Genomic DNA, 25,150 nt, shown 5'->3' with positions numbered 1-25,150 from the left:
TAATGCATTATTTAATACCTTGTCAAATGTATTGCATCTTTATTGTTTTAATAATAATGTTTAGATTTCTTACGTCCTATTATCGCCATTATTAGTTTCTTAAGATGAAGAAGTTGCACAACCACATGTAACATTTATTAAGATATCTTTATCCGTCAACAGAAATCAACATTTGTTCATAAATGTATTTCATTAAAATGTCATGATCTAACCAGGACATTTTCTATTGACATATCAAATGTAATGATAACATAATAAAAATGTAAACATCAAGAAAATTAACTTTGAGCTTTAAGTATAGACTTGGTTCAACAAAATAGTTAATGTTGCTGTTCTTTCAACTCTTCTATTAAAGGATTTTATGTTTTAGAAGTTGTTCTCTCAAGTTATTGAGTGCCCAATATTTTGCACTACTTACATAGTTGATTAAAAGTTATAGAATTCAAAACATTGGTCCAACATTGTTCTCTGCAGTGTCATGATGGTTATAATGTATTCCTTTTCTTACACACCAAGTTTGTCACCTGCTGATGACTCGGTTACAGAATGTTTTTTCTAAAGAGGAGTGGCTTTACATGTATGGGAATATGTCATCTTGTTTACGAAGCTGCCAGGCGTTACCACATTTATAAAACCCAGCACGGCAGTCAGAATTTGCACAGACTTGCAGTATGTTACAATAGCCGCCATTGCCTTATTTTTTATAATACAGCATTAGAATAACACTTAAATTGTATTTTTTTTACTTTCAGGTTTCCATGTGGGGTCTTTTTTATCTCCTTTTCAATGTTTAGCATTTTTGGGTGAAAAAGTACTGGCCACTTCTGAATTGAGAGAGACTAATTTATTTAGCATATTTACATGCTTTCTTGTTTTCTATAATTCTACAGCTGTAGATTTGGACATCAATTCAAACTTAATCTGCTTTTATTTTTGCAGGAAGAAATACTTCTGCTGCATTTTATTTGTCATTCTTTAAATTGTGCAATTCAGTTACAATTATGGTTTACATAATATGACATTGAGTGTCCAGTCTCAGTAGTGCTCCTTGATGTTATCGGCCTCCGGTCCGCCCATGTCTTGGGTGTCTCTTTTCCTGACTGCGTGGTCCTCCAGGGCTCCCTCCCTGCTGCTTGTTGTGATGGTGAGCTGGGATGTGGGGCTCAGGGTGGGTCTGGAGGGGGTGCAGACCTCCATGTGCTCTCGCTGGGGCTCCAGAGTGGAGGAGTTCAACCAGGGTCAGGATGGAGACGTTGTCATCGGTGGGCTCTTTAACTTCCATTCCCAACCGCAAGTTATCAACCAGGCTTTCATTAAGCCTCCCTTCTACAATCCATGCACTGGGTAAAGGCACTCGCCACAAATGATTTGTTAATCTGTTTAAACAATCATCAATCTGATGCAATTGATGATCCGTATTTTCTTCTTTAAATGCTGAAAGATGAATGTATATACATCCGATTAATGCATGGTTGATATTATTGCTGGTGGTGAGCCTCCTCCCTGTCATATTAGGTTGGAAGCAGTGATCTTGAAGGCTGCCTATGCCATGGAGTTTGCAGTGGAAGAAATCAACCGAAACCCCCTCATTCTTCCTGGTGTGAAGTTGAACTACCGAATCTACGACGACTGTAGCCTACACCCCTGGGTGCTGCATGGAGCATTCTCACTGGTTGGGGGAGGGACGGAGAGTTGTGACTCCACAGCCATCCTGCCACAATCACATGTATCTGGACCATCTTCAGCTATGAGAGGTACAATAACAGATTGATATGATGAGGTCCCCTCCTCATGTATTGTTGATTGATATTCTGCCGGTACTTTATATGCATTACTTTCATCAGGGGGCCAGTCTGTACCACTGATCATCGGTGGGGCTTCTTCTACCACAGCCATAATACTGTCTAGGACACTGGCCTCTCTCTCTGTTCCAATAGTGAGTTTCACCATGAATAATATCGGAGGAAAATTACATTTTCTATTTCGTAATCTTTAGCTGGAATTTGACACATTTTACTTCAACAGTTGATTAATATATAAAGTCTTTGCTATTTACATTTCATCTTTCCCGTTTTAGATTAGCCCCCTTGCTAGCTGTCCCTGTCTTAGCGACAGACGTCGGTTTCCAAACTTCTTCAGGACCATTCCCAGCGACGTCTACCAGGCTAAGACAATGGCCCGACTTGCAATACTCTTCCACTGGACTTGGATTGGAGCAGTCATTGCAAACAATGATTATGGTCGTCTGGCAATTCAGGTTATTACATTAAGATAACATGTCTTGTATGTAGCGATAAAAGAGAAAGCTTTGATAATAATCCTCATTCATTTGGTAAGATCTTTTAAAATATTTACTCCTCTTGCTATTTTCAGGCATTTCAGGAGGAGATTGAGGGATCAGGAGTGTGTTTGGCCTTTTCAGAATATCTTAACAGGGAGACTTTTGAAGAAGATGCAAGACGTGCAGCCACGACTATCCAGCATTCCACTGTCAGAGTTATACTGATCTTTACCTGGTATACAAATGTGAGGGAGTTGTTTCTACAACTGACCAAGAGAAATGTGAGAGGCTGTTAGGAAATATCCAAATAAATGTGCTGGACTGATGAGAAAATAAATGCTTTATACGTTTCTGTTTGTTGAATGACGTTCTCTTTTCTCTTCGTAGGTGACTGATAGACAGTTCCTAGCCAGTGAGGCTTGGAGTACTAGCAGCGATCTTTTACAAGATGTTGCCATTTTGAACGTGGCAACTGGTGTGTTAGGTGTTGCTATTCGAAGTGCAAGAATTCCTGGATTTAAAAGTTTTCTCCAGGGCCTAAAACCCTCAAATCGTCCAGGCGATTTATTTCTACGGGAATTTTGGGAAAAGGAGTTTGGATGTAGCCTTCCAACAACACCGTCAAAACCTCAGTCCATGTCTGACAGTTCAACTAAAAATATCTCAACTCCTTCATATGCCACCAGGTCTCCATTGTCAGCCATCCTATCACTGTGCACTGGGAGAGAGACACTTCAGGGCGTACAGAATATTTTTACTGACACTGCCCACTTAAGGGCCGCGTATAACACCTACCTGGCTGTGTATGCTGCAGCCCACGCTCTGCACAGCCTTCTCTCGTGCCCAGATAAAGACAGTTCCCCAAGAGACAACAGCTCTACCTGTAGCTCACCTTATAACATTACACAGAAAGAGGTATAATTAACTTCACACCAAGCATGAATGTCATAGTGTGGGGCCTTAAAATCAAATTGATGAGACTGTCAAATATTGTCAAATTTGTATCACATACTATTTAAAGAAATAGGTCTCATTAAGGTTTTATTAAACTAGTTTATGCTACTGATTACCATTCGTTGTTCTTAGTTGTTAGAGCACCTGAACAAAGTGAACTTCACTACTCCAAACGGGGAGGAGTTCTTCTTCCAAGGAGCCGACATCCCAGCTGCTTATGACCTGGTCAACTGGAAGACCTCCCCTGATGGGTCACTGAAACTAGTTCTGATTGGTCGAGTGGATGGCCTGGAATTACACCTGAACAAAACATCTATTCAGTGGACTACAGGAACCAGTCAGGTAGTCAAAGTGACAGCCATCCTAAATAGGATAATAAAACAATAACATTCCTATTCTTAAACCTTTCTAATTAAGTTATTTAATTGTTTAGGTGCCTATTTCTGTATGCAGTGAGAGCTGCCCCGCAGGAACACGAAGAGCTAATAAGAAAGGAGAGCCTGTCTGCTGCTTTGACTGTATCCCCTGTACTGATGGAGAGGTCAGCAATGAAACTGGTGAGGGACAAAAACACTTCAATCGGTGTGTTTCAGGAAACTAATTCTACTGCTACTGCACAATAGTGTAGGTTAATGTCTTTGGACACAGTTAAACTCCCTTCCCATTTCTTAGTTGCCTTCCCTGTATGACCCTCTCAGGTTCCCATCAGTGCAGGCGATGTCCTGTTGAGTTCTGGTCCAACAAAGGTAACACGGCCTGTATTCCTCGCAAAGTTGACTTCCTGTCTTTTAATGAGACAATGGGAATCGTCCTGACAACTGGAGCTGTGTCTGGAGTTGTTGTCACTACAGTGGTTTTTGTCATCTTTTTGTGCTACCATAACACTCCTGTGGTGAGGGCTCCGTGCATAATCAATGTTTAACCTTGAAACAATAAGTTAGTCATGCTAACCATGTTGTCTCTCATATTCCACCTCCATGTTTTACCTTGGAACAATCAGTTTAATAAAGGTTAAACGTGTTGTCGCCCATATTCCACCTCCAGGTGCGTGCAAATAACTCAGAGCTGAGCTTCCTGCTCCTCCTGTCACTCATGCTCTGCTTCCTGTGTGCGCTGGTGTTCATTGGTCGTCCCTCCGTGTGGTCCTGCCGCTTACAGCAGGCAGCTTTCGGGATCAGCTTTGTCCTCTGCGTCTCCTGCCTTAAGGTGAAGACCATAGTGGTCCTGGCCGCTTTCCGCTCAGCTCGGCCAGGAGCTGGAGGCCTGATGAAGTGGTTTGGTCCGGGCCAGCAAAGAGGCAGTGTCTGTTTCTTCACCAGCATACAGGTGGGCAATATGTACACCATTAATCATCAAAATAGTTTACTTTGTATGAGATATATTGAGGTGTAAGTGTTTTTTTTTATCTAGGTGATCATCTGTACCATATGGCTGTCCCTTAGCCCTCCGATTCCTCATCACGACCTTGGTTTCCAGGGGTCAAAGGTTAACCTAGAGTGTGCCATGAATTCAGTGGTGGGCTTTGCCGTTGTCTTAGGCTACATAGGCTTCCTAGCCTGCCTCTGTCTCCTCCTTGCTTTCCTGGCTAGGAAACTACCTGATAACTTCAATGAGGCCAAGTTCATCACCTTCAGCATGCTGATCTTCTGTGCTGTCTGGGTGGCCTTTGTCCCAGCCTACGTCAGCTCTCCAGGGAAGTATTCTGTGGCTGTGGAGATCTTTGCCATCCTGGCTTCTAGTTATGGCCTGCTGCTGTGCATCTTTGCTCCAAAGTGCTTCATTATCCTCCTGAAGCCTGAGAGGAACACCAAGAAACAGCTGATGGGTAGATAGAAAATGTGCACATACACAAGGGTAGGCAGCAAATGATTCTTAATTTCATGGATTTCAAGGGACACAAAAAGTAGACTCCAAAGAGCAAAATGTTGAATTATTAGCAAATATCTAAATTCATTTTTGTGATGTATTATTTAGTACCTTGTCAAATGTATTCCATCGTTATTGTTTTAATAATAAGGTTTAGATTTCTTACATCCCATCTTTGCTATTATTAGTTTCTTAAGATGTATGACTGTTTCTAAAGAGGGATTCTCCCAACCAAAGTGGCGCAACCAAATGTAACATTTATTAAGATATCTTTAGCTGTGAACAAAAATCTATATTTGTTCGTAAATTAAATTTCATTAAAATGTCATGATCTGACCAGGACATTTTCTATTGACACATCAAATGTAATGATAACATAATAAAAATGTCAGCTTCAAGAAAAGTAACTTTAAGCTTTACGTATCGACTTGGTTCAACACAATAGTTAATGTTGCTGTTCTTTCAACTCTTCTATTAAAGGATATTATGTTTTAGAAGTTGTTCTCTGAAGTTATTGAGTGCCCAATATTTTGCACTTCTTACATAATTGATTAAAAGTTAGAGAATTCAAAACATTTGTCCAACAGTGTTCTGGGCAGTTTTATGATGTTTATAATGTATTCCTTTTCTTACAAACCAAGCTCGTCACCTGCTAATGGCTCGTGACAGAATGTATTTTCTAAAGAGGAGTGGATTTACATGTATGGGAATATGTCATCTTGTTTACGAAGCTTCCAGGCGTTACCACATTTATAAAACCCAGCTCGGCAGTTAGAATTTGCGCAGACTTGCGGCATGTTACAATAGCCGCCATTGCCTTATTTTTATAATAAAGCATTAGTATAACACTTCAAATGTAATTTTTTTACTTTTAGGTTTAAATGTGGGGTCTTTTTCTATCTCCTTTTTAAAGTTTAGCATTTGTGGGTGAAAAGGTACTGGTCACTTCTGAATTGAAAGAGACAAATTTATTTAGCATATTTACATACTTTCTTATTTTCTAGATTTCTACAGCTGTAGATTTAGACATCAATTCAAACTTATCTTTTTTTATATTTTCAGAAAGATATACTTCTGCTGCATGTTATCTGTCATTCTTTAAATTCTGCAATTCAGTTACAATAATGGTTTACATAATTTGACACTGAGTGTCGCGTCAGTAGTGCTCCTCGATGTTATCGGCCCCCGGTCCACCCATGTCTTGGGTGTCTCTGCTCCTGACTGCGTGGTCCTCCAGGGCTCCCTCCCTGCTGCTTGTTGTGATGGTGAGCAGGGATGTGGGGCTCAGGATGGGTCTGGAGGGGGTGCAGACCTCCATGTGCTCTCGCTGGGGCTCCAGAGTGGAGGAGTTCAACCAGGGTCAGGATGGAGACGTTGTCATCGGTGGGCTCTTTAACCTTCATTACCAACCGCCGGTTATAGACCAGGAGTTCATTAAGCCTCCGTTCTACAATCCATGCACTGGGTAAAGGCACTCACCTCAAATGATTGGTTAATCTGTTTAAACATTCATCAATCTGATGCATTTGATGATCCGTCTGTTTTTCTTTAAATACTGAATAATTATTGTATATACATATACATCTGAACAGTGCGTGGTTGAGATAATAGCTGGTGGTGAGCCTCCTTCCTGTGGCATTAGGTTGCAAGTGGAGACACTGAAGGCTGCCTATGCCATGGAGTTTGCAGTGGAAGAAATCAACAGAAGCCCCCTCATTCTGCCTGGTGTGAAGCTGAACTACAGAATCCTCGACGACTGCGGCCTAAACCCCTGGGTGCTGCATGGAGCATTCTCACTGGTTGGGGGAGAGACGGAGAATTGTGACTCCACAGCCATCCTGCCACATTCACATGTATCCGGACCATCTTCAGCCATGAGAGGTACAATGACAGGATTGGTACGGTGAGGTCTACGCCTCATCTATTGATGATTGATATTCTGCCGGTACTTTGTATGCATTACATTCATCAGGGGGCCCGTCTGTACCGCTGATCATCGGTGGGGCTTCTTCTACCACAGCCATTATACTGTCTAGGACACTGGCCTCTCTCTCTGTTCCAGTAGTGAGTTTCACAATCCATAATATAGGAAGAATGTTGAATTATATTTCCTAAGCTTGAGTTCGATGATGACAATTTACTTCAACAATTGAATCAAGTCTATGCTATTCACATTTTATATTTCACCCATTAAGATTAGCTACCTTGCCAGCTGTCCCTGTCTTAGCGACAGACATCGGTTTCCTAACTTCTTCAGGACCATTCCCAGTGACGTCTACCAGGCTAAGACCATGGCCCGACTTGCAATACTCTTCAACTGGACTTGGATTGGAGCAGTCGTTGCAAACAATGACTATGGTCGTCTGGCAATCCAGGTTGTTATTTTTATTATTACTTTTTAGAAAAAAAAAATATTTGTAGCAATGTTAGAGAAAGCTTTGGAAGGAATCCTTGATCTATTAATACATTGAGTTATTTTGCTATTTTCAGACATTTCAGGAGGAGATTAAGGTATCAGGAGTGTGTTTGGCATTTCTAGAAGCTGTTAGCAGGGAGAATATTGAGGAAGATGCAAAACGTGCAGCTACAACTGTTCAGCATTCCACTGCAAGAGTGATACTGATCTTTACCTGGTACACAGACGTGAGGGAGTTGTTTCTACAACTGGCCAAGATAAACGTGAGAGGCTATAATGAAATGTCCAAATAAATTTGTTAATGTGAAAACCAATGCTTCATAAATTTCTGTTTTTTGAATGACATTCTCTTCTCTCTTCGTAGGTGACTGACAGGCAGTTCCTAGCCAGTGAGGCTTGGAGTACTAGCAGCGATCTTTTACAAAATGTTGCCATTTTGAACGTGGCAAGTGGTGTGTTAGGTGTTGCTATTCGAAGTGCAAGGATACCAGGATTTAAAAGTTTCCTCCAGGACTTAAAACCCTCAAATCGCCCTGGCGATCTTCACCTGCGGGAATTCTGGGAAAAGGAGTTTGAATGTAGCCTTTCAACAACACTATTGAATTCTCAGCCCATGTCTGATGGTTTAACTACAAATAACTTGACTGCTTCTCATGCCACCAAATCTCCACTGTCAGCTACTCTTTCACTGTGCACTGGGAGAGAGACACTTGAGGGCGTACAGAATATTTTTACTGACACTGCCCACTTAAGGGCCGCGTATAATACCTACCTGGCTGTGTATGCTGCAGCCCACGCTCTTCACAGCTTTCTCTCATGCCCAGATAAAGACCGTTCCCCAAGAGACAACAGCCCCACCTGTAGCTCACCTTATAACATTACACAGAAAGAGGTACAATAAACTTCACACCAAGCATGATTTTCACAGGGTGGGGATTTATAATAGCATGGTTTATGCTTTGAATGTCGGACACATTGGTTTCACATAATATCTAAAGAAATCTCATAAAGGTTTTATTAAACTATTTTATCCTACTGATGTCCATACACTGTTCTTAGTTGTTAGAGCACCTCAACAAAGTGAACTTCAATACTCCAAACGGGGAAGAATTCTTCTTCCAAGGAGCCGACATCCCAGCTGCTTATGACCTGGTCAACTGGAAGACCTCCCCTGATGGGTCACTGAAACTAGTTCTGATTGGTCGAGTGGATGGCCTGGAATTACACCTGAACAAAACATCTATTCAGTGGACTACAGGCTCCAATCAGGTAGTCAAATTTACAGCCATCTTAAACAGGATAATAATGTAATAAAAATACAATATCTGCACTTGACTCATTGAGTTCATTTAATTGTTTAGGTGCCTATTTCTGTATGCAGTGAGAGCTGCCCCCCAGGAACACGAAGAGCTAATAAGAAAGGAGAGCCTGTCTGCTGCTTTGACTGTATCCCCTGTACTGATGGAGAGGTCAGCAATGAGACTGGTGAGGGACGAAAACACTTCAATTGGCGTGTTTTCAGGAAAATCAGGAGGCTCTCTTCCCATTTCATAGTTTACTTTCCTGTATGACCCTCTCAGGTTCCCATCAGTGCAGGCGATGTCCTGTTGAGTTCTGGTCCAACCCGGGTAACACTGCCTGTATTCCACGCAAAGTTGACTTCCTGTCTTTTAATGAGACGATGGGAATCGTCCTGACAACTGCAGCTGTGTCAGGGGTTGTGGTCACTACAGCCGTTTTTGTCATATTTTTATGCTACCATAACACTCCTGTGGTGAGGGCTCAGTGCATACATCAATGTTTTACCTTCAAACAATAAGTTATTCATGTTAACCATGTTGTCGCCCATATTCCACCTCCAGGTGCGTGCAAATAACTCAGAGCTGAGCTTCCTGCTCCTCCTGTCACTCATGCTCTGCTTCCTTTGTGCGCTGGTGTTCATTGGTCGTCCCTCCGTGTGGTCCTGCCGCTTACAGCAGGCAGCTTTCGGGATCAGCTTTGTCCTCTGCGTCTCCTGCCTTCAGGTGAAGACCATAGTGGTCCTGGCAGCTTTCCGCTCAGCTCAGCCAGGAGCTGGAGGCCTGATGAAGTGGTTTGGTCCGTGCCAGCAGAGAGGCAGTGTCTGTTTCTTCACCAGCATACAGGTGGGCAATATGTACACCATTAATCATCAAAATATTTCATTTTGTGTGAGATATATTGAGGTGTATGTGTTTTTCTAAACTAGGTGATCATCTGTACCATATGGCTGTCCCTTAGCCCTCCGATCCCTCATCGTGACCTTGGTTTCCAGGGGTCAAAGGTTAACCTAGAGTGTGCCATGAGTTCAGTGGTGGGCTTTGCAGTTGTCTTAGGCTACATAGGCTTCCTAGCCTGCCTCTGTCTCCTACTTGCTTTCCTGGCTAGGAAACTACCTGATAACTTCAATGAGGCCAAGTTCATCACCTTCAGCATGCTGATCTTCTGTGCTGTCTGGGTGGCCTTTGTTCCAGCCTACATCAGCTCTCCAGGGAAGTACTCAGTGGCTGTGGAGATCTTTGCCATCCTGGCTTCTAGTTATGGCCTGCTGCTGTGCATCTTTGCTCCAAAATGCTTCATCATCCTCCTGAGGCCTGAGAGGAACACCAAGAAACAGCTGATGGGTAGATAGAAAAAGGTGCATATTTCACATATGCATATACTCAAGGGAAGGCCGCAAATTAATCCTCATTTCATGGATCTCAAGGGACTCAAAAAGTAGACTCCAAAGCTAAGAATAATTAAAAACATGTGTATTCATTTTTGTGACCTATTATTTATTATGTAGTCAAATGTATTTCATCTTAATTGTTTCAATAATAGTTGTTCACATTCTTCATTTTAATTCTTATTAACGCTAGTATTAGTTTCTTAAGATGTACCGCTGTTTCTTAAGATGGATGCTCCCAACCAAAATTGTGCAACTACATGTTGCATTTATTAAGATATCGTTAGCTGTCAACATAAAAACATTTTTTTCGCAAATTTCATTCATTATTTACCGACCTATCAATTGTACTTGATGACATGATACAAAATTATGACTTGCAAAAGTTTCTTACCTAGAAAATTTAGTTTTATGTATTGACATGGTTCAACACAATAGTTAATGCTGCATTTCTTTCAACTCTCATATTAAAGGATATTATGTTTTCAACTTCTTAAAAAATTGCTTTAAAAAATGTATTGATTTTCCAAACATTGTTCCAACAGCGTTCTGTGCATTGTTATGATGTTTATAATGTATTCATTTTTTCTTACACATAACGTTCGTCACCTGCTAATCACTTGGTGACATAATTGTTTTTTCTAAAGAGAGGGGAGTGGCTTTACATGTATGCGAATATATCGTCTTGTTTACAAAGCTTCCAGGCGTTACCACATTTATAAAACCCAGTTCGGCAGTTTGAATTTGCACAGACTTGCTGTATGTTACAATAGATGCCATTGCCTTATTTTTTAAATACAGCATGAGAATAACGCTTAAATTGTCATTTTTTCACTTTTAGGTTTAAATTTAGTGTAATTTTATCTCCTTTTGATATTACTGGATTTTATGGTGAAAAGTATTTGCCACTTCTGAATTGAGAGAGACACATTTATTTAGCATATTTACATACTTTCTTGTTTTCAATGTTTCTACAGCCACAGCTTTAGACGTCAATACAAAATAATATATTTTTTATTCTCAGAAGGTGAAACATCTGCTGCATGTTTTCTATTCTACAATTCAGTTACAATTATGTTTGATGCATAATTTGACATTGAGTCTCCAGTCTCAATAGTGCTCCTTGATGTTTTCGGCTTCCGGTCCGCCCATGTCTTGGGTGTCTCTGCTCCTAACTGCGTGGTCCTCCAGGGCTCCCTCCCTGCTGCTTCTTGTGATGGTGAGCAGGGATGTGGGGCTCAGGGTGGGTCTGGAGGGGGTGCAGACCTCCATGTGCTCTCGCTGGGGCTCTAGAGTGGAGGACTTCAACCAAGGTCAGGATGGAGATGTTGTCATCGGCGGGCTCTTTAACCTTCATTACCAACCGCCGGTTATAGACCAGGAGTTCATTAAGCCTCCGTTCTACAATCCATGCACTGGGTAAAGGCACTCACCTCAAATGATTTGTTAATATGTTTAAACATTCATCAATCTGGTGCATTTGATGATCTGTCTGTTTTTCTTTAAATACTGAATAATTATTGTAGATACATATACATCTGAACAGTGCTTGGTTGAGATAATAGCTGGTGGTGAGCCTCCTTCTTGTGGTATTAGGTTGCAAGTGGAGACACTGAAGGCTGCCTATGCCATGGAGTTTGCAGTGGAAGAAATCAACAGAAACCCCCTCATTCTGCCTGGTGTGAAGCTGAACTACAGAATCCTCGACTGCTGTGCAAGACACCCCTGGGTGCTGCATGGAGCATTCTCACTGGTTGGGGGAGAGAGGGAGAGTTGTAACTCCACAGCCATCACGCCACAATCACAAGTATCTGGACCATCTTCATCTATGAGAGGTAAACTGATTATTGCGATGAGGTCTCCTCCTCATGTATTGTTGAATGATTTTCTGTCTGTACTTTATATGCATTACTTTCATAAGGGGGCCCATCTGTACCGCTGATCATCGGTGGGGCTTCTTCTACCACAGCTATAATACTGTCTAGGACACTGGCCTCTCTCTCTGTTCCAGTAGTGAGTTTCATCATCAGTAATATGGAAAGAGTCCCATTCCTTGTCTATTTCGAAATGTTGCTTAAAAGTTGATAATGAAGAACTGTGATGTTTTATTTCTCTTAGATTAGCTACCTTGCTAGCTGTCCCTGTCTTAGTGACAGACATCGGTTTCCTAACTTCTTCAGGACCATTCCCAGTGACGTCTACCAGGCTAAGACCATGGCCCGACTTGCAATACTCTTCAACTGGACATGGATTGGAGCAGTCTTTGCAGACAATGATTACGGCCGACTGGCCATTCAGGTCAATATAATTGATGCATTATTTGTATTTAAGATATAATCTGAGGTGCACCTTTTTCCATTTGTTTTTATTTTCGTTATATTTTAAGGTAATTTTTAATATTTTCTTTGCTATTTTTCAGACATTTCAGGAGGAGATTGAGGGATCAGGGGTTTGTTTGGCTTTTTCAGAAGCTGTTAGCAGGGAGACTATTGAGGAAGATGCAAAACGTGCAGCTACCACTGTTCAGCATTCCACTGCAAGAGTGATACTGATCTTTTGCTGGTTTACAGACGTGGGGGAGTTGTTTCTTGAACTGGCCAAGCGAAATGTGAGAGGCTTTTATGAAATACCCACAAACATGTGATGGACTAATATGTGTGGATGTTAAATTCCTTTGGTTTTCTGTTTAGTTGATTTTTCATCTTCTCTCTTCGTAGGTGACTGATAGACAGTTCCTAGCCAGTGAGGCTTGGAGTACTAGCAGCGATCTTTTGCAAGATGTTGCAATTTTGAACGTGGCAAGTGGTGTGTTAGGTGTTGCTATACGAAGTGCAAGGATAGCAGGATTTAAAAGTTTTCTCCAGCACTTAAAACCCTCTGATCGTCCTGGTGACCTGCTTTTGAGAGAATTCTGGGAAAAGGAGTTTGGATGTAGACTTTCAACGACGCCATTTCATCCTCAGTCCATGTCTGAGAGTTCAACTACAGCAAGTATCTCTGGCCCATCTTCTGGCAACAGGTCTCCACTGACAGCTCCCCTACCACTGTGCAGTGGGAGCGAGACTCTCGAAGGGGTAGAGAATGTTTTTACTGACACTACCCATTTAAGGGCCACGTATAACGCCTACCTGGCTGTGTATGCTGCAGCCCACGCTCTCCATAAACATCTCACGTGCCCGGATGAGGACAGTCCTCCAGGAAACAACGGCTCCACCTGTAGCTCACCTTTAATCATTAAGCGAAAAGAGGTGCAATTATGAATGTGCTTTATAGGTTATAGTTCTTGTGATTACTCAGGATAGGTTGGTGTCATGGACTTTTAAGAATAAAAGGTATTTATCACTAAAAAAACGTTTTGACTATTATCCATTTGTTGTTCTTAGTTGTTAGAGCACCTGAACAGGGTGAACTTCACTACTCCAAACGGGGAGGAGTTCTTCTTCCAAGGAGCCGACATCCCAGCTGCTTATGACCTGGTCAACTGGAAGACCTCCCCTGATGGGTCACTGAAACTAGTTCTGATTGGTCGAGTGGATGGCCTGGAATTACACCTGAACCAAACATCTATTCAGTGGACTACAGGCTCCAATCAGGTAGTCAAAGTAACTGTCATCAATAGGATAATATTAAAATAACAATCCAATATTTACACCTGACTCATTGAGTTTATTTAATTGTTTAGGTGCCTATTTCTGTATGCAGTAAGAGCTGCCCCCCAGGAACCCGAAGAGCCAATAGGAAAGGGGAGCCTGTCTGCTGCTTTGACTGTATCCCCTGTACTGATGGAGAGGTCAGCAATGAGACTGGTGAGGGGAGTAAAAACAGATGTAATTGTTTCAGATAACCCAAAAAATGCAATGTTACTGAAGAGTTCTAACTGTCCACATAATAAATGTATCTGTATGTGTCTCATCCTATTTCTATTGTCTTTCCTGTATGACCCTCTCAGGTTCCCATCAGTGCAGGCGATGTCCTGTTGAGTTCTGGTCCAACCCGGGGAACACGGCCTGTATTCCACGCAAAGTGGACTTCCTGTCTTTTAATGAGACAATGGGAATCATCCTGACAGCTGCAGCTGTGTCCGGGGCTGCAGTAACGACAGCTGTGTTTGCGGTTTTCCTACGCTTTCGAAACACTCCGGTGGTGAGAGCCTTGTGTAAGATCTAATCAAAAATCAAACAAACATCCTATAATACCTCTGTTTTATATCGTTCATCTCTGTCCCACAATTAATCTCCAGGTACGTGCAAATAACTCAGAGCTGAGCTTCCTGCTCCTCCTGTCACTCAAGCTCTGCTTCCTGTGTGCGCTGGTGTTCATTGGTCGTCCCTCCGTGTGGTCCTGCCGCTTACAGCAGGCAGCTTTCGGGATCAGCTTTGTCCTCTGCGTCTCCTGCCTTCAGGTGAAGACCATAGTGGTCCTGGCCGCTTTCCGCTCAGCTCGGCCAGGAGCTGGAAGCCTGATGAAGTGGTTTGGTCCGGGCCAGCAGAGAGGCAGTGTCTGTTTCTTCACCAGCATACAGGTGGGCAATATGTACACCATTAATCATCAAAATAGTGTATACTTTGTGTGAGATATATTGAGGTGCATGTGTTTTTTTTAACTAGGTGATCATCTGTACCATATGGCTATCCCTCAGCCCTCCTGTGCCTTATCGTGACCTTGGTTTCCAGGGGTCAAAGGTTAACCTAGAGTGTGCCATGAGTTCAGTGGTGGGCTTTGCAGTTGTCTTAGGCTACATAGGCTTCCTAGCCTGCCTCTGTCTCCTCCTTGCTTTCCTGGCTAGGAAACTACCTGATAACTTCAATGAGGCCAAGTTTATTACCTTCAGCATGCTGATCTTCTGTGCTGTCTGGGTGGCCTTTGTCCCAGCCTACATCAGCTCTCCAGGGAAGTACTCAGTGGCTGTGGAGATCTTTGCCATCCTGGCTTCTAGTTATGGCCTGCTGCTGTGCATCTTTGTTCCAAAGTGCTTCATCATCCTTCTGAGGCCTGAAAGGAACACAAAGAAACAGCTGATGGGCAGATAGGAAAGTTTAGGTTTGACTCTCCAAAAGCAATGACTAAAATATTTTACAAATATCATCTTTAATTCATGTGCTGTTTATCGATTTCTCTCATTTTGCCCTGAACTCAACGGTAAAAAACAATCCATCTTTACTGCTTAAATACAAAAAATATACACATTCTTAGTCACATCCATGAGACTTTTGAATGGTTGAACCACTCTTTGAACTGTATCCTCTCGTTTTAATACCTGGAATCTTTTTGAACTGTATCCTCTCGTTTTAATGCCTGGAATCTTTTTAAATTATTTATTTATTTCTCCTCCACTATGGAGGTAATACTATTCATTCATTAGCCATAGGCAAGGATTTTTTTGCGGGGCTGATGGTGTGTGTGTGCGCGTGTGCGTGTTTTTTTTTATTGTATGTACTGTTGGGTATGGTTGGACACACCCTGCTGCTCCTCCACATCTGAAGTTCCTAACAGAAAAATAAAGTTATTTGAATTTAATTGAATTAGTTCAGTTAAATAAATTATTGAGAATGCTTATCACCAAAATGATGTGCTCACATGTAAAATTGCTTGCTTGATCATTTCTGACAAAAATACTATTTCTGTAAGATCTTTATAAAATAATATAATGTACATAGTGCATAGTGAACCGTATAAAATAAAGGCTTTTTAAGAATGATGCATTCCGTTATCGAATAAATTCAAATAATAACGGGTATGTGTGTGGGTGGTTGGTTCAACCGGCTGAGTCAGACTCTTTCGACTTTCTATATTATCTTGAGTTTTTCCTTTACATATGATGTGATCATCGTACTATATTGCTTTAGAGAGTCCAAAACAACCTTCTAGAGACAATGTTATGCTTTTCATACAGGATATAAGTCATTGGACCTCGCCATCGAAGCCAAGCCATCCAGATTCATGAATGAGAAGGCCATGTGTTTCACATGCCACTCCTCTTTGAGATGGCCCTGTCCAGGGTAACTACAATCCCGGAACATCTGGTGTGTAAATGTATTGATACCAATACTATACAATGCGAAAAATAACCCAACATAACCCGACATGTATATGATCCCAAGTGTCTGCGAAATTTACATTGTGTACAGTATAAGTGTACAGTATATTAAAATAATAATGTTTGTTATTTTAATTGTTTACTATTCTCTATTTCGCAGACACTTGAGTTCATGTACTGGCCATAAACAGGGTTTGAAATCTTGCTTAAGGATGCCTCCAGGTAACCCATGGATGTAGGGAATTGAACACATAACCACTGGATTGGGAGTTGACTAATAATTACACATAATGACTGAGTAGCATGCAACTGTTCCTTCACTCTGGAGAGATGTTGTGCATGGCATCGTGTCCAAGAGTCATACAGCTTCAGGCTAAATCATGTTTATAAAAAGGCGGCCCAATAGTTGATTATTCATAGGGTTTAGAGGTAGCAGTTTAGATACTTCTGGTTTGTATATTTATGAAATGGAAAAAATGCATATACACCTAAATTACAAGTTTTCTCTACAGGCAGGGGTCCGTATACCAACACATGCAAACTCTTCTATGGATTTGCAGTTTTAGTCAATTACGAATCATTTTGGTGGATTCATGTGTTTACGTGTGATTTTAGGTCTAATTGTACAGGCTTTTCCTTCATTCAATAATTTATTATACTACTGAAACATCAATCTCAATGTGTATTTTCCACCAAGCCTCCATGTCTTGGGCGTCTCTGCTCCTGACTGCGTGGTCCTCCAGGGCTCCCTCCCTGCTGCTTCTTGTGATGGTGGGCAGGGATGTGGGGCTCAGGGTGGGTCTGGAGGGGGTGCAGACCTCCATGTGCTCTCGCACGGGCTCACCGATGGAAGAGAGCAACCTGGGGCAGGATGGAGACATTGTCCTCGGTGGGCTCTTCACCCTCCATTACCAACCGCCGGATTTAGACATTGATTTTGTTAAGCCTCCACACTTCAATCCATGCACTGGGTAAAATCTGATTATTTGTATGTATTAGTGTGCAATCAGTTTGGCAAATTGATTACAAATATTGAATTTACCATTACGACTTTTCTTTGTCTCTGTGTATTCATACCACAAACGATTACATCTGTTGCTGTGGGATCGAGAAACTTTGTTTTCAAGCCCCCTGATGATGATGAGTGATGAGTTATATTCACATTCAATCATTCTTTTCCCACGCAACGTCAGTTTGCAAATAGAGCCATTGATGTCTATGTACGCCATGGAGTTTGCGCTGGAGGAAATCAACAGCAACCCCTCCCTTCTGCCAGGCGTTAGACTCAGCCACCGCATCCTTGACAGCTGTGGGCGACACCCCTGGGCCCTCTTAGGAGCTTTCTCACTGGTCGGGGGAGACGGCTCGACCTGTAACACAATGCCTGTTCTGCGATCATCTCGTGTGTGGTTGAACCAAACTTGGCAAAGGACAGGTATACAATATGAATGTTTTGTGCCCGTTGCTTAATGCATTGATTGCCACATAAGCTTTTCCTCACTTTGCCTATAATGCTTCCATCAGAGGCCCAATCTGTCCCTGTGATCATTGATGGTGATGCATCCCGATCAGCCATGATTCTGTCTCGGACCCTAGGTCCTCTGTTCATACCTATGGTGAGAACCACCATCGATAGCCTCCTTATTACATAAATGCAGGAACGTGTGATGTTTGGCGAAAACATATTGCTACACTTAAGTCTATATTAAATTATATTTATTTGCATTTCTCTTTTTAGATCAGCTACCTTGCCAGCTGTCCCTGCCTTAGTGACAGACAACAGTATCCTAACTTCTTCCGGACCATTCCCAGTGACATCAACCAGGCTAAGGTCATGGCCCGCCTTGCCATACGCTTTAATTGGACTTGGATTGGAGCTGTGCTTTCAGATAATGACTATGGCCGTCTGGCCATCCAGGTAACTTGGTAAAGTGTTATATGATATATATATATATATATATATTTTTTAAACACTTCTTCTTCTCATCACCATCACATATGTGTTCATCCATTGTCCTATTGTATTCAAATTATTTTCTCCCTTTTAAACTTATTTTGCCACTGTTTCTAGGTATTTGAGGAGGAAATTCGGGAGTCAGGGGTGTGTGTGGCATTTTCCGAAATCCTTAGCAGGGAGACTATAGAGGAAGATGCAATACGTGTTGCAAACACTATCCAGCATTCCACTGCAAGAGTGATACTGATCTTTACATGGTACACAGACGTGGCAGAGTTGTTTCTACAACTTGCAAAGATAAATGTAAGACACTATTATTAAATGCACAAATTTTTTTGGGAAAAACTGTTTTCCATTGTTTTGGATGTTTAATCACGTTTCTGTCCTCACCGTAGGTGACTGACAGACAGTTCCTAGCCAGCGAGGCTTGGAGCACCGCCACTGATCTTTTACACAATGTTGCCCTCTCTAAAGTTGCAAGTGGTGTGTTAGGGGTGGCTATTCGCAGTGCAGGTATACCAGGATTTGAAAAATTTCTGAGAAGGTTGCATCCTTCTGATCGTCCGAGCGATTTATTTTTAAGGGAATTCTGGGAAAAGGAGTTTGGCTGTAGCCTTTCAATGACACAATCAAAAGTTACAGCTCTGTCCATGTCTGACAGTTCAACCAAAACAAATATCTCGACTGCGTCTCATGCTAACAGGTCTCCACTGGCAGCTTCCATACCGCTGTGCAGTGGCAGAGAGACCCTAGAAGGCGTAAAGAAACGTTTTACTGACACTTCCCACCTAAGAGCCGCATATAATGCCTACCTTGCTGTGTATGTTGCGGCCCACGGCCTGCACAGCCTTCTGTCGTGCCCAGATGAAGGCAGTGCTCCAACAGACAACAGCTCCACCTGTAGCTCACCTTATAACATTACACCAAAAGAGGTATAGGACAAATAATTGACTTTAGATGACGCAAAGCTGTTAAATATTATTTCCCTTTGTGATGCTTATTTTGCCGTGTTAAAAATGTTGAAATACATTTCCCGGTAATTTATATATTTAAAACATGTGCCTTTCAGTTATTGGAACACCTGAACAAGGTGAATTTCACTACTCCACACGGGGAGAAGTTTTTCTTTGAAGGAGCCGACATCCCAGCTGTTTATGACCTGGTCAACTGGAAGAGCACCCCTGATGGGTCACTGGGAATGTTTACAATTGGTCGCTTGGTTGGATCTGATCTCCATCTCAACGAATCAGCCATTCAGTGGAGTACAGGTTCCACTCAGGTAGTAAAAATAAGAAAAATATGTCAAGTACATTTTCCACTGAATACAATTAATTTGTTTATTTCATTGCTTAGGTGCCTATTTCTGTATGCAGTAAGAGCTGCCCCCCAGGAACCCGAAGAGCCAATAGGAAAGGAGAGCCTGTCTGCTGCTTTGACTGTATCCCCTGCACTGATGGAGAGGTCAACAATGAGACTGGTAAGGCGGGTTTATATTTTTTAGATTCAGTGTTGGCATAGGCCAATGGGCTTTAACTCAGCTATGTTGTAATGTGATGCAGTGTCCTCAATGACAATCTATACATATATATATATAACAATCCATATATATATATATTTACTGTACCGGTATTTATTTACAATATGTCAAATATGTCACATATCAAATCAAAAAATGTATGCAATGTTTTTCTCTTAAATTTGATCAATGTCATCTCAGGTTCTCATCAGTGCAGGCGATGTCCTATTGAGTTCTGGTCCAACCCGGGGCACACGGCCTGTATTCCTCGTAAAGTGGACTTCCTGTCTTTTAATGAGACTATGGGTATCGTCCTGACAACAGCAGCTGTGTCTGGTGCTGTGGTGACGGCAGCTGTGTTTATCGTCTTCCTCCACTATCGACACACTCCTGTGGTGAGAGCCTTGTGTAACACAACCGGCATTTTATGTTACTCATTAATTATCCCCGTAGGTTCCTCAAATCATCACCAGGTGCAGGTCCTCACATTCATTTTGAGTGTAGGGTTTTATGTTTATATATATTTACATGCCTTTCCACTAGGTGGCAGATGTAAAGGTGTATGGTTTGCACCAGTCACACACATGGGCCCTGTTTGAATTGGTCTTATTTTGACCCATTTTGAGGATTATTTAGGGTGTCACTATTTTGTAGTATTTGTAATATCAGTGGACACACCCATTGTGTCCTCCATGTGGTGCACTACCTAATACCAATAATGCACCATCAAATAAGGTACTGGAATAATAAATAAGCTTACTCACTACTGGAATGAGCATTACATATAAGGCAAACTTTTTCCACTGAATACCCCAAACACTAATTTCCATAAAAGGGAATGAGGAAACAAGTGAACTAATTAGAACATATCCCATAAGCAAGAATGTTTTATTATTGAGACAAACATCACAAATTGTTTTAATTCATGTTAATCTTGTTGTCTCTCATAATCCACCTCCAGGTGCGTGCAAATAACTCAGAGCTGAGCTTCCTGCTCCTCCTGTCACTCAAGCTCTGCTTCCTGTGTGCGCTGGTGTTCATTGGTCGTCCCTCCGTGTGGTCCTGCCGCTTACAGCAGGCAGCTTTCGGGATCAGCTTTGTCCTCTGCGTCTCCTGCCTTCAGGTGAAGACCATAGTGGTCCTGGCCGCTTTCCGCTCAGCTCGGCCAGGAGCTGGAGGCCTGATGAAGTGGTTTGGCACAGGCCAGCAGAGGGGTAGCGTCTGCTTCTACACCTGTATACAGGTGAGCAGTATGAAAGGTTTAATATAAAATAATATAAGTACAAGTACATATATTGTAATGTTTTTAACTAGTTTGATGTTTGTATTTTCATTAGGTGATCATCTGTACCATATGGCTGTCCCTCAGCCCTCCTGTGCCTTATCGTGACCTTGGTTTCCAGGGGTCAAAGGTTAACCTAGAGTGTGCCATGAGTTCAGTGGTGGGCTTTGCAGTTGTCTTAGGCTACATAGGCTTCCTAGCCTGCCTCTGTCTCCTCCTTGCTTTCCTGGCTAGGAAACTACCTGATAACTTCAATGAGGCCAAGTTCATCACCTTCAGCATGCTGATCTTCTGTGCTGTCTGGGTGGCCTTTGTCCCAGCCTACATCAGCTCTCCAGGGAAGTACTCAGTGGCTGTGGAGATCTTTGCCATCCTGGCTTCTAGTTATGGCCTGCTGCTGTGCATCTTTGCTCCAAAGTGCTTCATCATCCTCTTAAAACCTGAGAGAAATACCAAGAAACACCTGATGGGCAGATAGAAAAATTTAGATTAGATCCAAAGAGCAAAGACCAAAATATTTTACAAATATCATCTTTAATTCATGTGCTGTTTATCGCTTTGTAAAATGGACCCATCTTTGTTGCTTAAATCCATCTTTACTGTTTAAATACATAAAATAAACACATCCTTACTCACATTAGTTTCATAAATTATTGCTGTTAAAAAAAAAGCTTGTGACCAAAATAGTGTGCTCACGTCTAGTGTAACATTACTTTTTTGATGCAAAATGTTAATTTATATTTAAAGGCAATGTGATTAAAGCTTCTGAAAAATGTACCATATGTCTTTGTTATCTTTGTAAAATATTATAATTGACAGTACATAGAGACAAACATAAAAGCAGGAATATGTTGCAAATATTCAATTACAATAAAAAAATATGAATTAGATAAAACATCAATATAAGTCAGCCCATCATTTGAAATTGAAAATGTGTGCCTAACCCCCGATGTGATCATGGTACTATGAGAGAGAGAGAGAGAGAGAGAGAGAGAGAGAGAGAGAGAGAGAGAGAGAGAGAGAGAGAGAGAGAGAGAGAGAGAGAGAGAGAGGAGAGAGAGAGAGAGAGAGGAGAGAGAGAGAGAGAGAGAGAGAGAGAGAGAGAGAGAGAGAGAGAGAGAGAGAGAGAGAGAGAGAGAGAGAGAGAGAGAGAGAATCATTATGGAACACCTGCTCGGCCGGCCAAACCTTTCAAACTCTACAATAAACTGGTTTCTCAACCTCAACTTGTGTCCAGACGTCAGATCCCTAGTTAAGACACTCAGGTGGTGTGTGGGAGTGGGGAACGGCTTGTAATCCTCTTGAAGTGGTGGAGTATCGTCAACAAAATGATGTAAAAAAATAATATGTGAAATGTGCAAAGAATATAGTGATTGCACATCGCACATGTTGTCATACAGTACAGTTTACAGCCACATTGCTGTTCATCGAAAAGCCTTTAAAGACTTGCAATATACATAGTTTGCTTCAATCGTTATGTACGTTTCTGTCGATCACTTCTTCCTACTGCGTTGTCATTTAGCATGCAGTTCTGGCGGTCTCTGCTGGCATCTTTATGTAAACAAAAAAGTAACCACTTTACCGTCAATAAAATAGAATATTAGCCAATTTTCTACTTTGCATAATTTGAGCCTATATTGGGATAACCGTCACTTACAATAATTATTTATTTTGTTTGATATATGATTTCAGACCTCATCGTTTACTCAACATCTAGTCTTATGAAAATGTAGGAATAAGCCTCTCTCTATACATTCTACTTATTGAGTTCATTCCGATAACCAACTACACATAAAGTGAACTAATGGTAATGTTTAGACATTTTATTGGATGACAGAGATACAGATGATAACATTTTATTCATGTTTATAGTTAGCAGTGGCGGCTGGTTGAATTTATTTGAGGGGGGGCTGAACGTTTGCATTCCAAAGTTTCCAAACCCCTGTAGGGGGGTCTGGGGGCATCCTCCCCCACAAGATTTTTTTGGGATTTTCACAAACAAACCAAGCAATCTGGTGCATTCTGACAAAATAGTAAAGGCATAAAAAGAACATTTAATTACAAAGACGAATGGGGCCAGGGAACTAAGTTTTAAATTATTTTTTTGCCTTGTAGAAATCAGCAACATTAAGAGTGCAGATACATCAACAATAACTTTGAATTACACACAAGGGGCCCTATCTTGCATCCGGCGCAAGTGACTTAGTCACTGGCGCATGTGTCGTTGCTAGTTTACAACTGGCGCAGAGCGTTCTTTTCCCACCAGCGCCACTCGCCGGTAAATTAGGGATTGATCATGCGCCCCAAGGGGCGGTTCGGCGGAAGGAGGAGGCGTGTTCTGGCGCAAACGCTATTTTGCCGTTGCTGAATACCATTGCGCTACTGACATCGAAATACCTGGTTTAAAGTCAGTGGCGCGTTGTTCAAATGCTATTTTAAGGGCGGATGCATACATGCTCTGGTGTTCGTTGCAGTGGGCACAACGTTTGATCAAACTTAAACGCCCTCAGGCACAGTTGGTTGCCAAGCCTTATTTCATCAATTCCCATTTTTCATTTCAAGTTACCAAAGTATGCATACCTTCCGCATTGATGAGCCTGTCCCTCCAGTAGCCAACTGCCCGCTCCTCCTCTGACCGGCGTGAGCACCCTCGAACAGAGAAATTGACGGCAAACATATTTATCACCTGCTCTGCTGTCAGTGGGGCAGGGGGTCCACCTGAAAACAGCTTTCGTAAAGCAGTGCTTCCTACTGCCGCCTGCAGCACCCCAAACCTTGCCGCAATCTTTTAAAGAAATTCCAAAAGATTGTATTAGTGACATTACTACTTGAATAGGAAAACGAGGTGGAGGTGTGGGCAAGTGGTTGAAGAGCTGGTTTGGTTGACTGGAGAGGAAGCTCAGGAACCGGCCTCAGAACAGAAGATGGAGCCTCTCTGGGCTCACGACAGTAGTTCTCCTGTGCTTGTTCCCCTGTGCAGTGCCTAAAAGTATTACCTTTTTTGTATAACAAAGCATAATATCAGATGACAACATGGCTACACAGGAAATGGCACAGATACTAGGTTATTATTGGCTGGGTAAAGTGTTTATAAACTCAACATCTTGTGACTGTTGCAGTATTTATCAGTGCTTTTTCTCCATCACCATGATATTAATAATAATGACTTGCCGGATGTGGGGGTATGGCTCAAACACTGGTGCCTGACTCCATATACGCGCCTTGATCCACAGTATTGCTTGTAGAGTTGGATGAAAAGTGCCTCAAACACACGATTGCAGTCAGGTCACTGTGCTGGGCTTCTCCCTCCTGCGAAGTATTTGCAAAGGTATTGAGTAGCATTAGTGCAAGTACAAGACATGATGTAATGGCTTGCAGTATTGTCATGCTTGCTCAGAGTATTCATTTAGAATATATTTGTTTGTGAGTGTGAGCTTAATTCAAATTGTATTCATGAATGCAATCATATACTCGTGAAAATCTGTTGATTCTTGGTATTGTACAGATGATAAATTGTTGTGTTGGTAGATCTATCGTCTCCTGTGTGTACAGGGAAATATGAAAGAGAGGAGATTTAACACTGGTTATGTTGGCTGCCATTGTCATCTCTTTTATTTTACACCACATCAGATATTCTTAGCATTGTTATCAAAATTAACTACTCAATCAATAAATAATCGACACAATTTCTTCTGTATGAATCTGAATAAATAAACCCAATAACCAATAACCAAAATACACCTTAAAAAAATACACCTGCAGATAATTACATTAATATAAATTTTAAATATAAATGTGACTCTTTACAGATATACTGTAGTAATAGATAACACTTTCAGTGGTGTTTAATGCTAAGTCTGTAGACCTACCCATTTTAATTACAGTAAATTACCCAAACAAATTCATTATCTCAACTAAAACAATAATAGGTCTACTTTGAGAGTGAATAACAGTATCAAAACAGGCACCATCAAAATAGCCTACATTTAAACAACACGTTATCTGTCCTACACCATTATACATTGCTGTACCGAGTGATATAAATGTGCTGGTTGTATAAAACACTAGTAAATCCTAATTTAAGTCATAAAATCTGAAGCGCTTTGTGGCCACATACCTAGTTCAGGCGTTTTCACGGCGACGTATGTCAGCAGG

The 25,150-nt window shown here is 41.7% G+C and overlaps 4 protein-coding genes across 4 annotated transcripts; all 4 read left to right on the top strand.

The window, feature by feature from the left end:
• Positions 1-104: 104 nt before the first annotated feature.
• LOC130405424 (extracellular calcium-sensing receptor-like) lies at positions 105-5,068 on the top strand. Its single transcript, XM_056610489.1, has 13 exons — positions 105-127; positions 1,117-1,344; positions 1,516-1,691; positions 1,845-1,936; positions 2,078-2,257; positions 2,374-2,562; positions 2,669-2,880; positions 3,001-3,196; positions 3,368-3,577; positions 3,669-3,792; positions 3,934-4,127; positions 4,280-4,561; positions 4,646-5,068. Exons 1-13 carry the CDS (start codon positions 105-107, stop codon positions 5,066-5,068), a joined length of 2,529 nt encoding a protein of 842 aa, XP_056466464.1.
• A 1,205-nt stretch (positions 5,069-6,273) lies between these two features.
• On the top strand, positions 6,274-10,167 carry LOC130405423 (extracellular calcium-sensing receptor-like). The gene is made up of 12 exons (XM_056610488.1): positions 6,274-6,566; positions 6,744-6,922; positions 7,074-7,165; positions 7,297-7,476; positions 7,592-7,780; positions 7,882-8,093; positions 8,214-8,409; positions 8,577-8,786; positions 8,879-9,002; positions 9,098-9,291; positions 9,380-9,661; positions 9,745-10,167. Exons 1-12 carry the CDS (start codon positions 6,274-6,276, stop codon positions 10,165-10,167), a joined length of 2,574 nt encoding a protein of 857 aa, XP_056466463.1.
• Positions 10,168-11,353: 1,186 nt separating this feature from the next.
• On the top strand, positions 11,354-15,233 carry LOC130405422 (extracellular calcium-sensing receptor-like). The gene is made up of 12 exons (XM_056610486.1): positions 11,354-11,622; positions 11,800-11,978; positions 12,125-12,216; positions 12,322-12,501; positions 12,623-12,811; positions 12,921-13,134; positions 13,237-13,451; positions 13,587-13,796; positions 13,886-14,009; positions 14,153-14,346; positions 14,444-14,725; positions 14,811-15,233. Exons 1-12 carry the CDS (start codon positions 11,354-11,356, stop codon positions 15,231-15,233), a joined length of 2,571 nt encoding a protein of 856 aa, XP_056466461.1.
• Positions 15,234-16,942: 1,709 nt separating this feature from the next.
• On the top strand, positions 16,943-21,751 carry LOC130405421 (extracellular calcium-sensing receptor). Its single transcript, XM_056610485.1, has 12 exons — positions 16,943-17,211; positions 17,434-17,675; positions 17,765-17,856; positions 17,979-18,158; positions 18,312-18,500; positions 18,593-18,843; positions 18,901-19,129; positions 19,267-19,476; positions 19,551-19,674; positions 19,915-20,108; positions 20,675-20,956; positions 21,051-21,751. Exons 1-12 carry the CDS (start codon positions 16,943-16,945, stop codon positions 21,471-21,473), a joined length of 2,685 nt encoding a protein of 894 aa, XP_056466460.1. The 3' UTR covers positions 21,474-21,751.
• Positions 21,752-25,150: the final 3,399 nt, after the last annotated feature.

This window comes from Gadus chalcogrammus, chromosome 16 (assembly GCF_026213295.1).
Source record: "Gadus chalcogrammus isolate NIFS_2021 chromosome 16, NIFS_Gcha_1.0, whole genome shotgun sequence".
NCBI classification, from domain to species: Eukaryota; Metazoa; Chordata; class Actinopteri; order Gadiformes; family Gadidae; genus Gadus; species Gadus chalcogrammus.
Note: the sequence above shows the minus strand (reverse complement) of the source record. Positions and strands in the feature narration are given on the sequence as shown.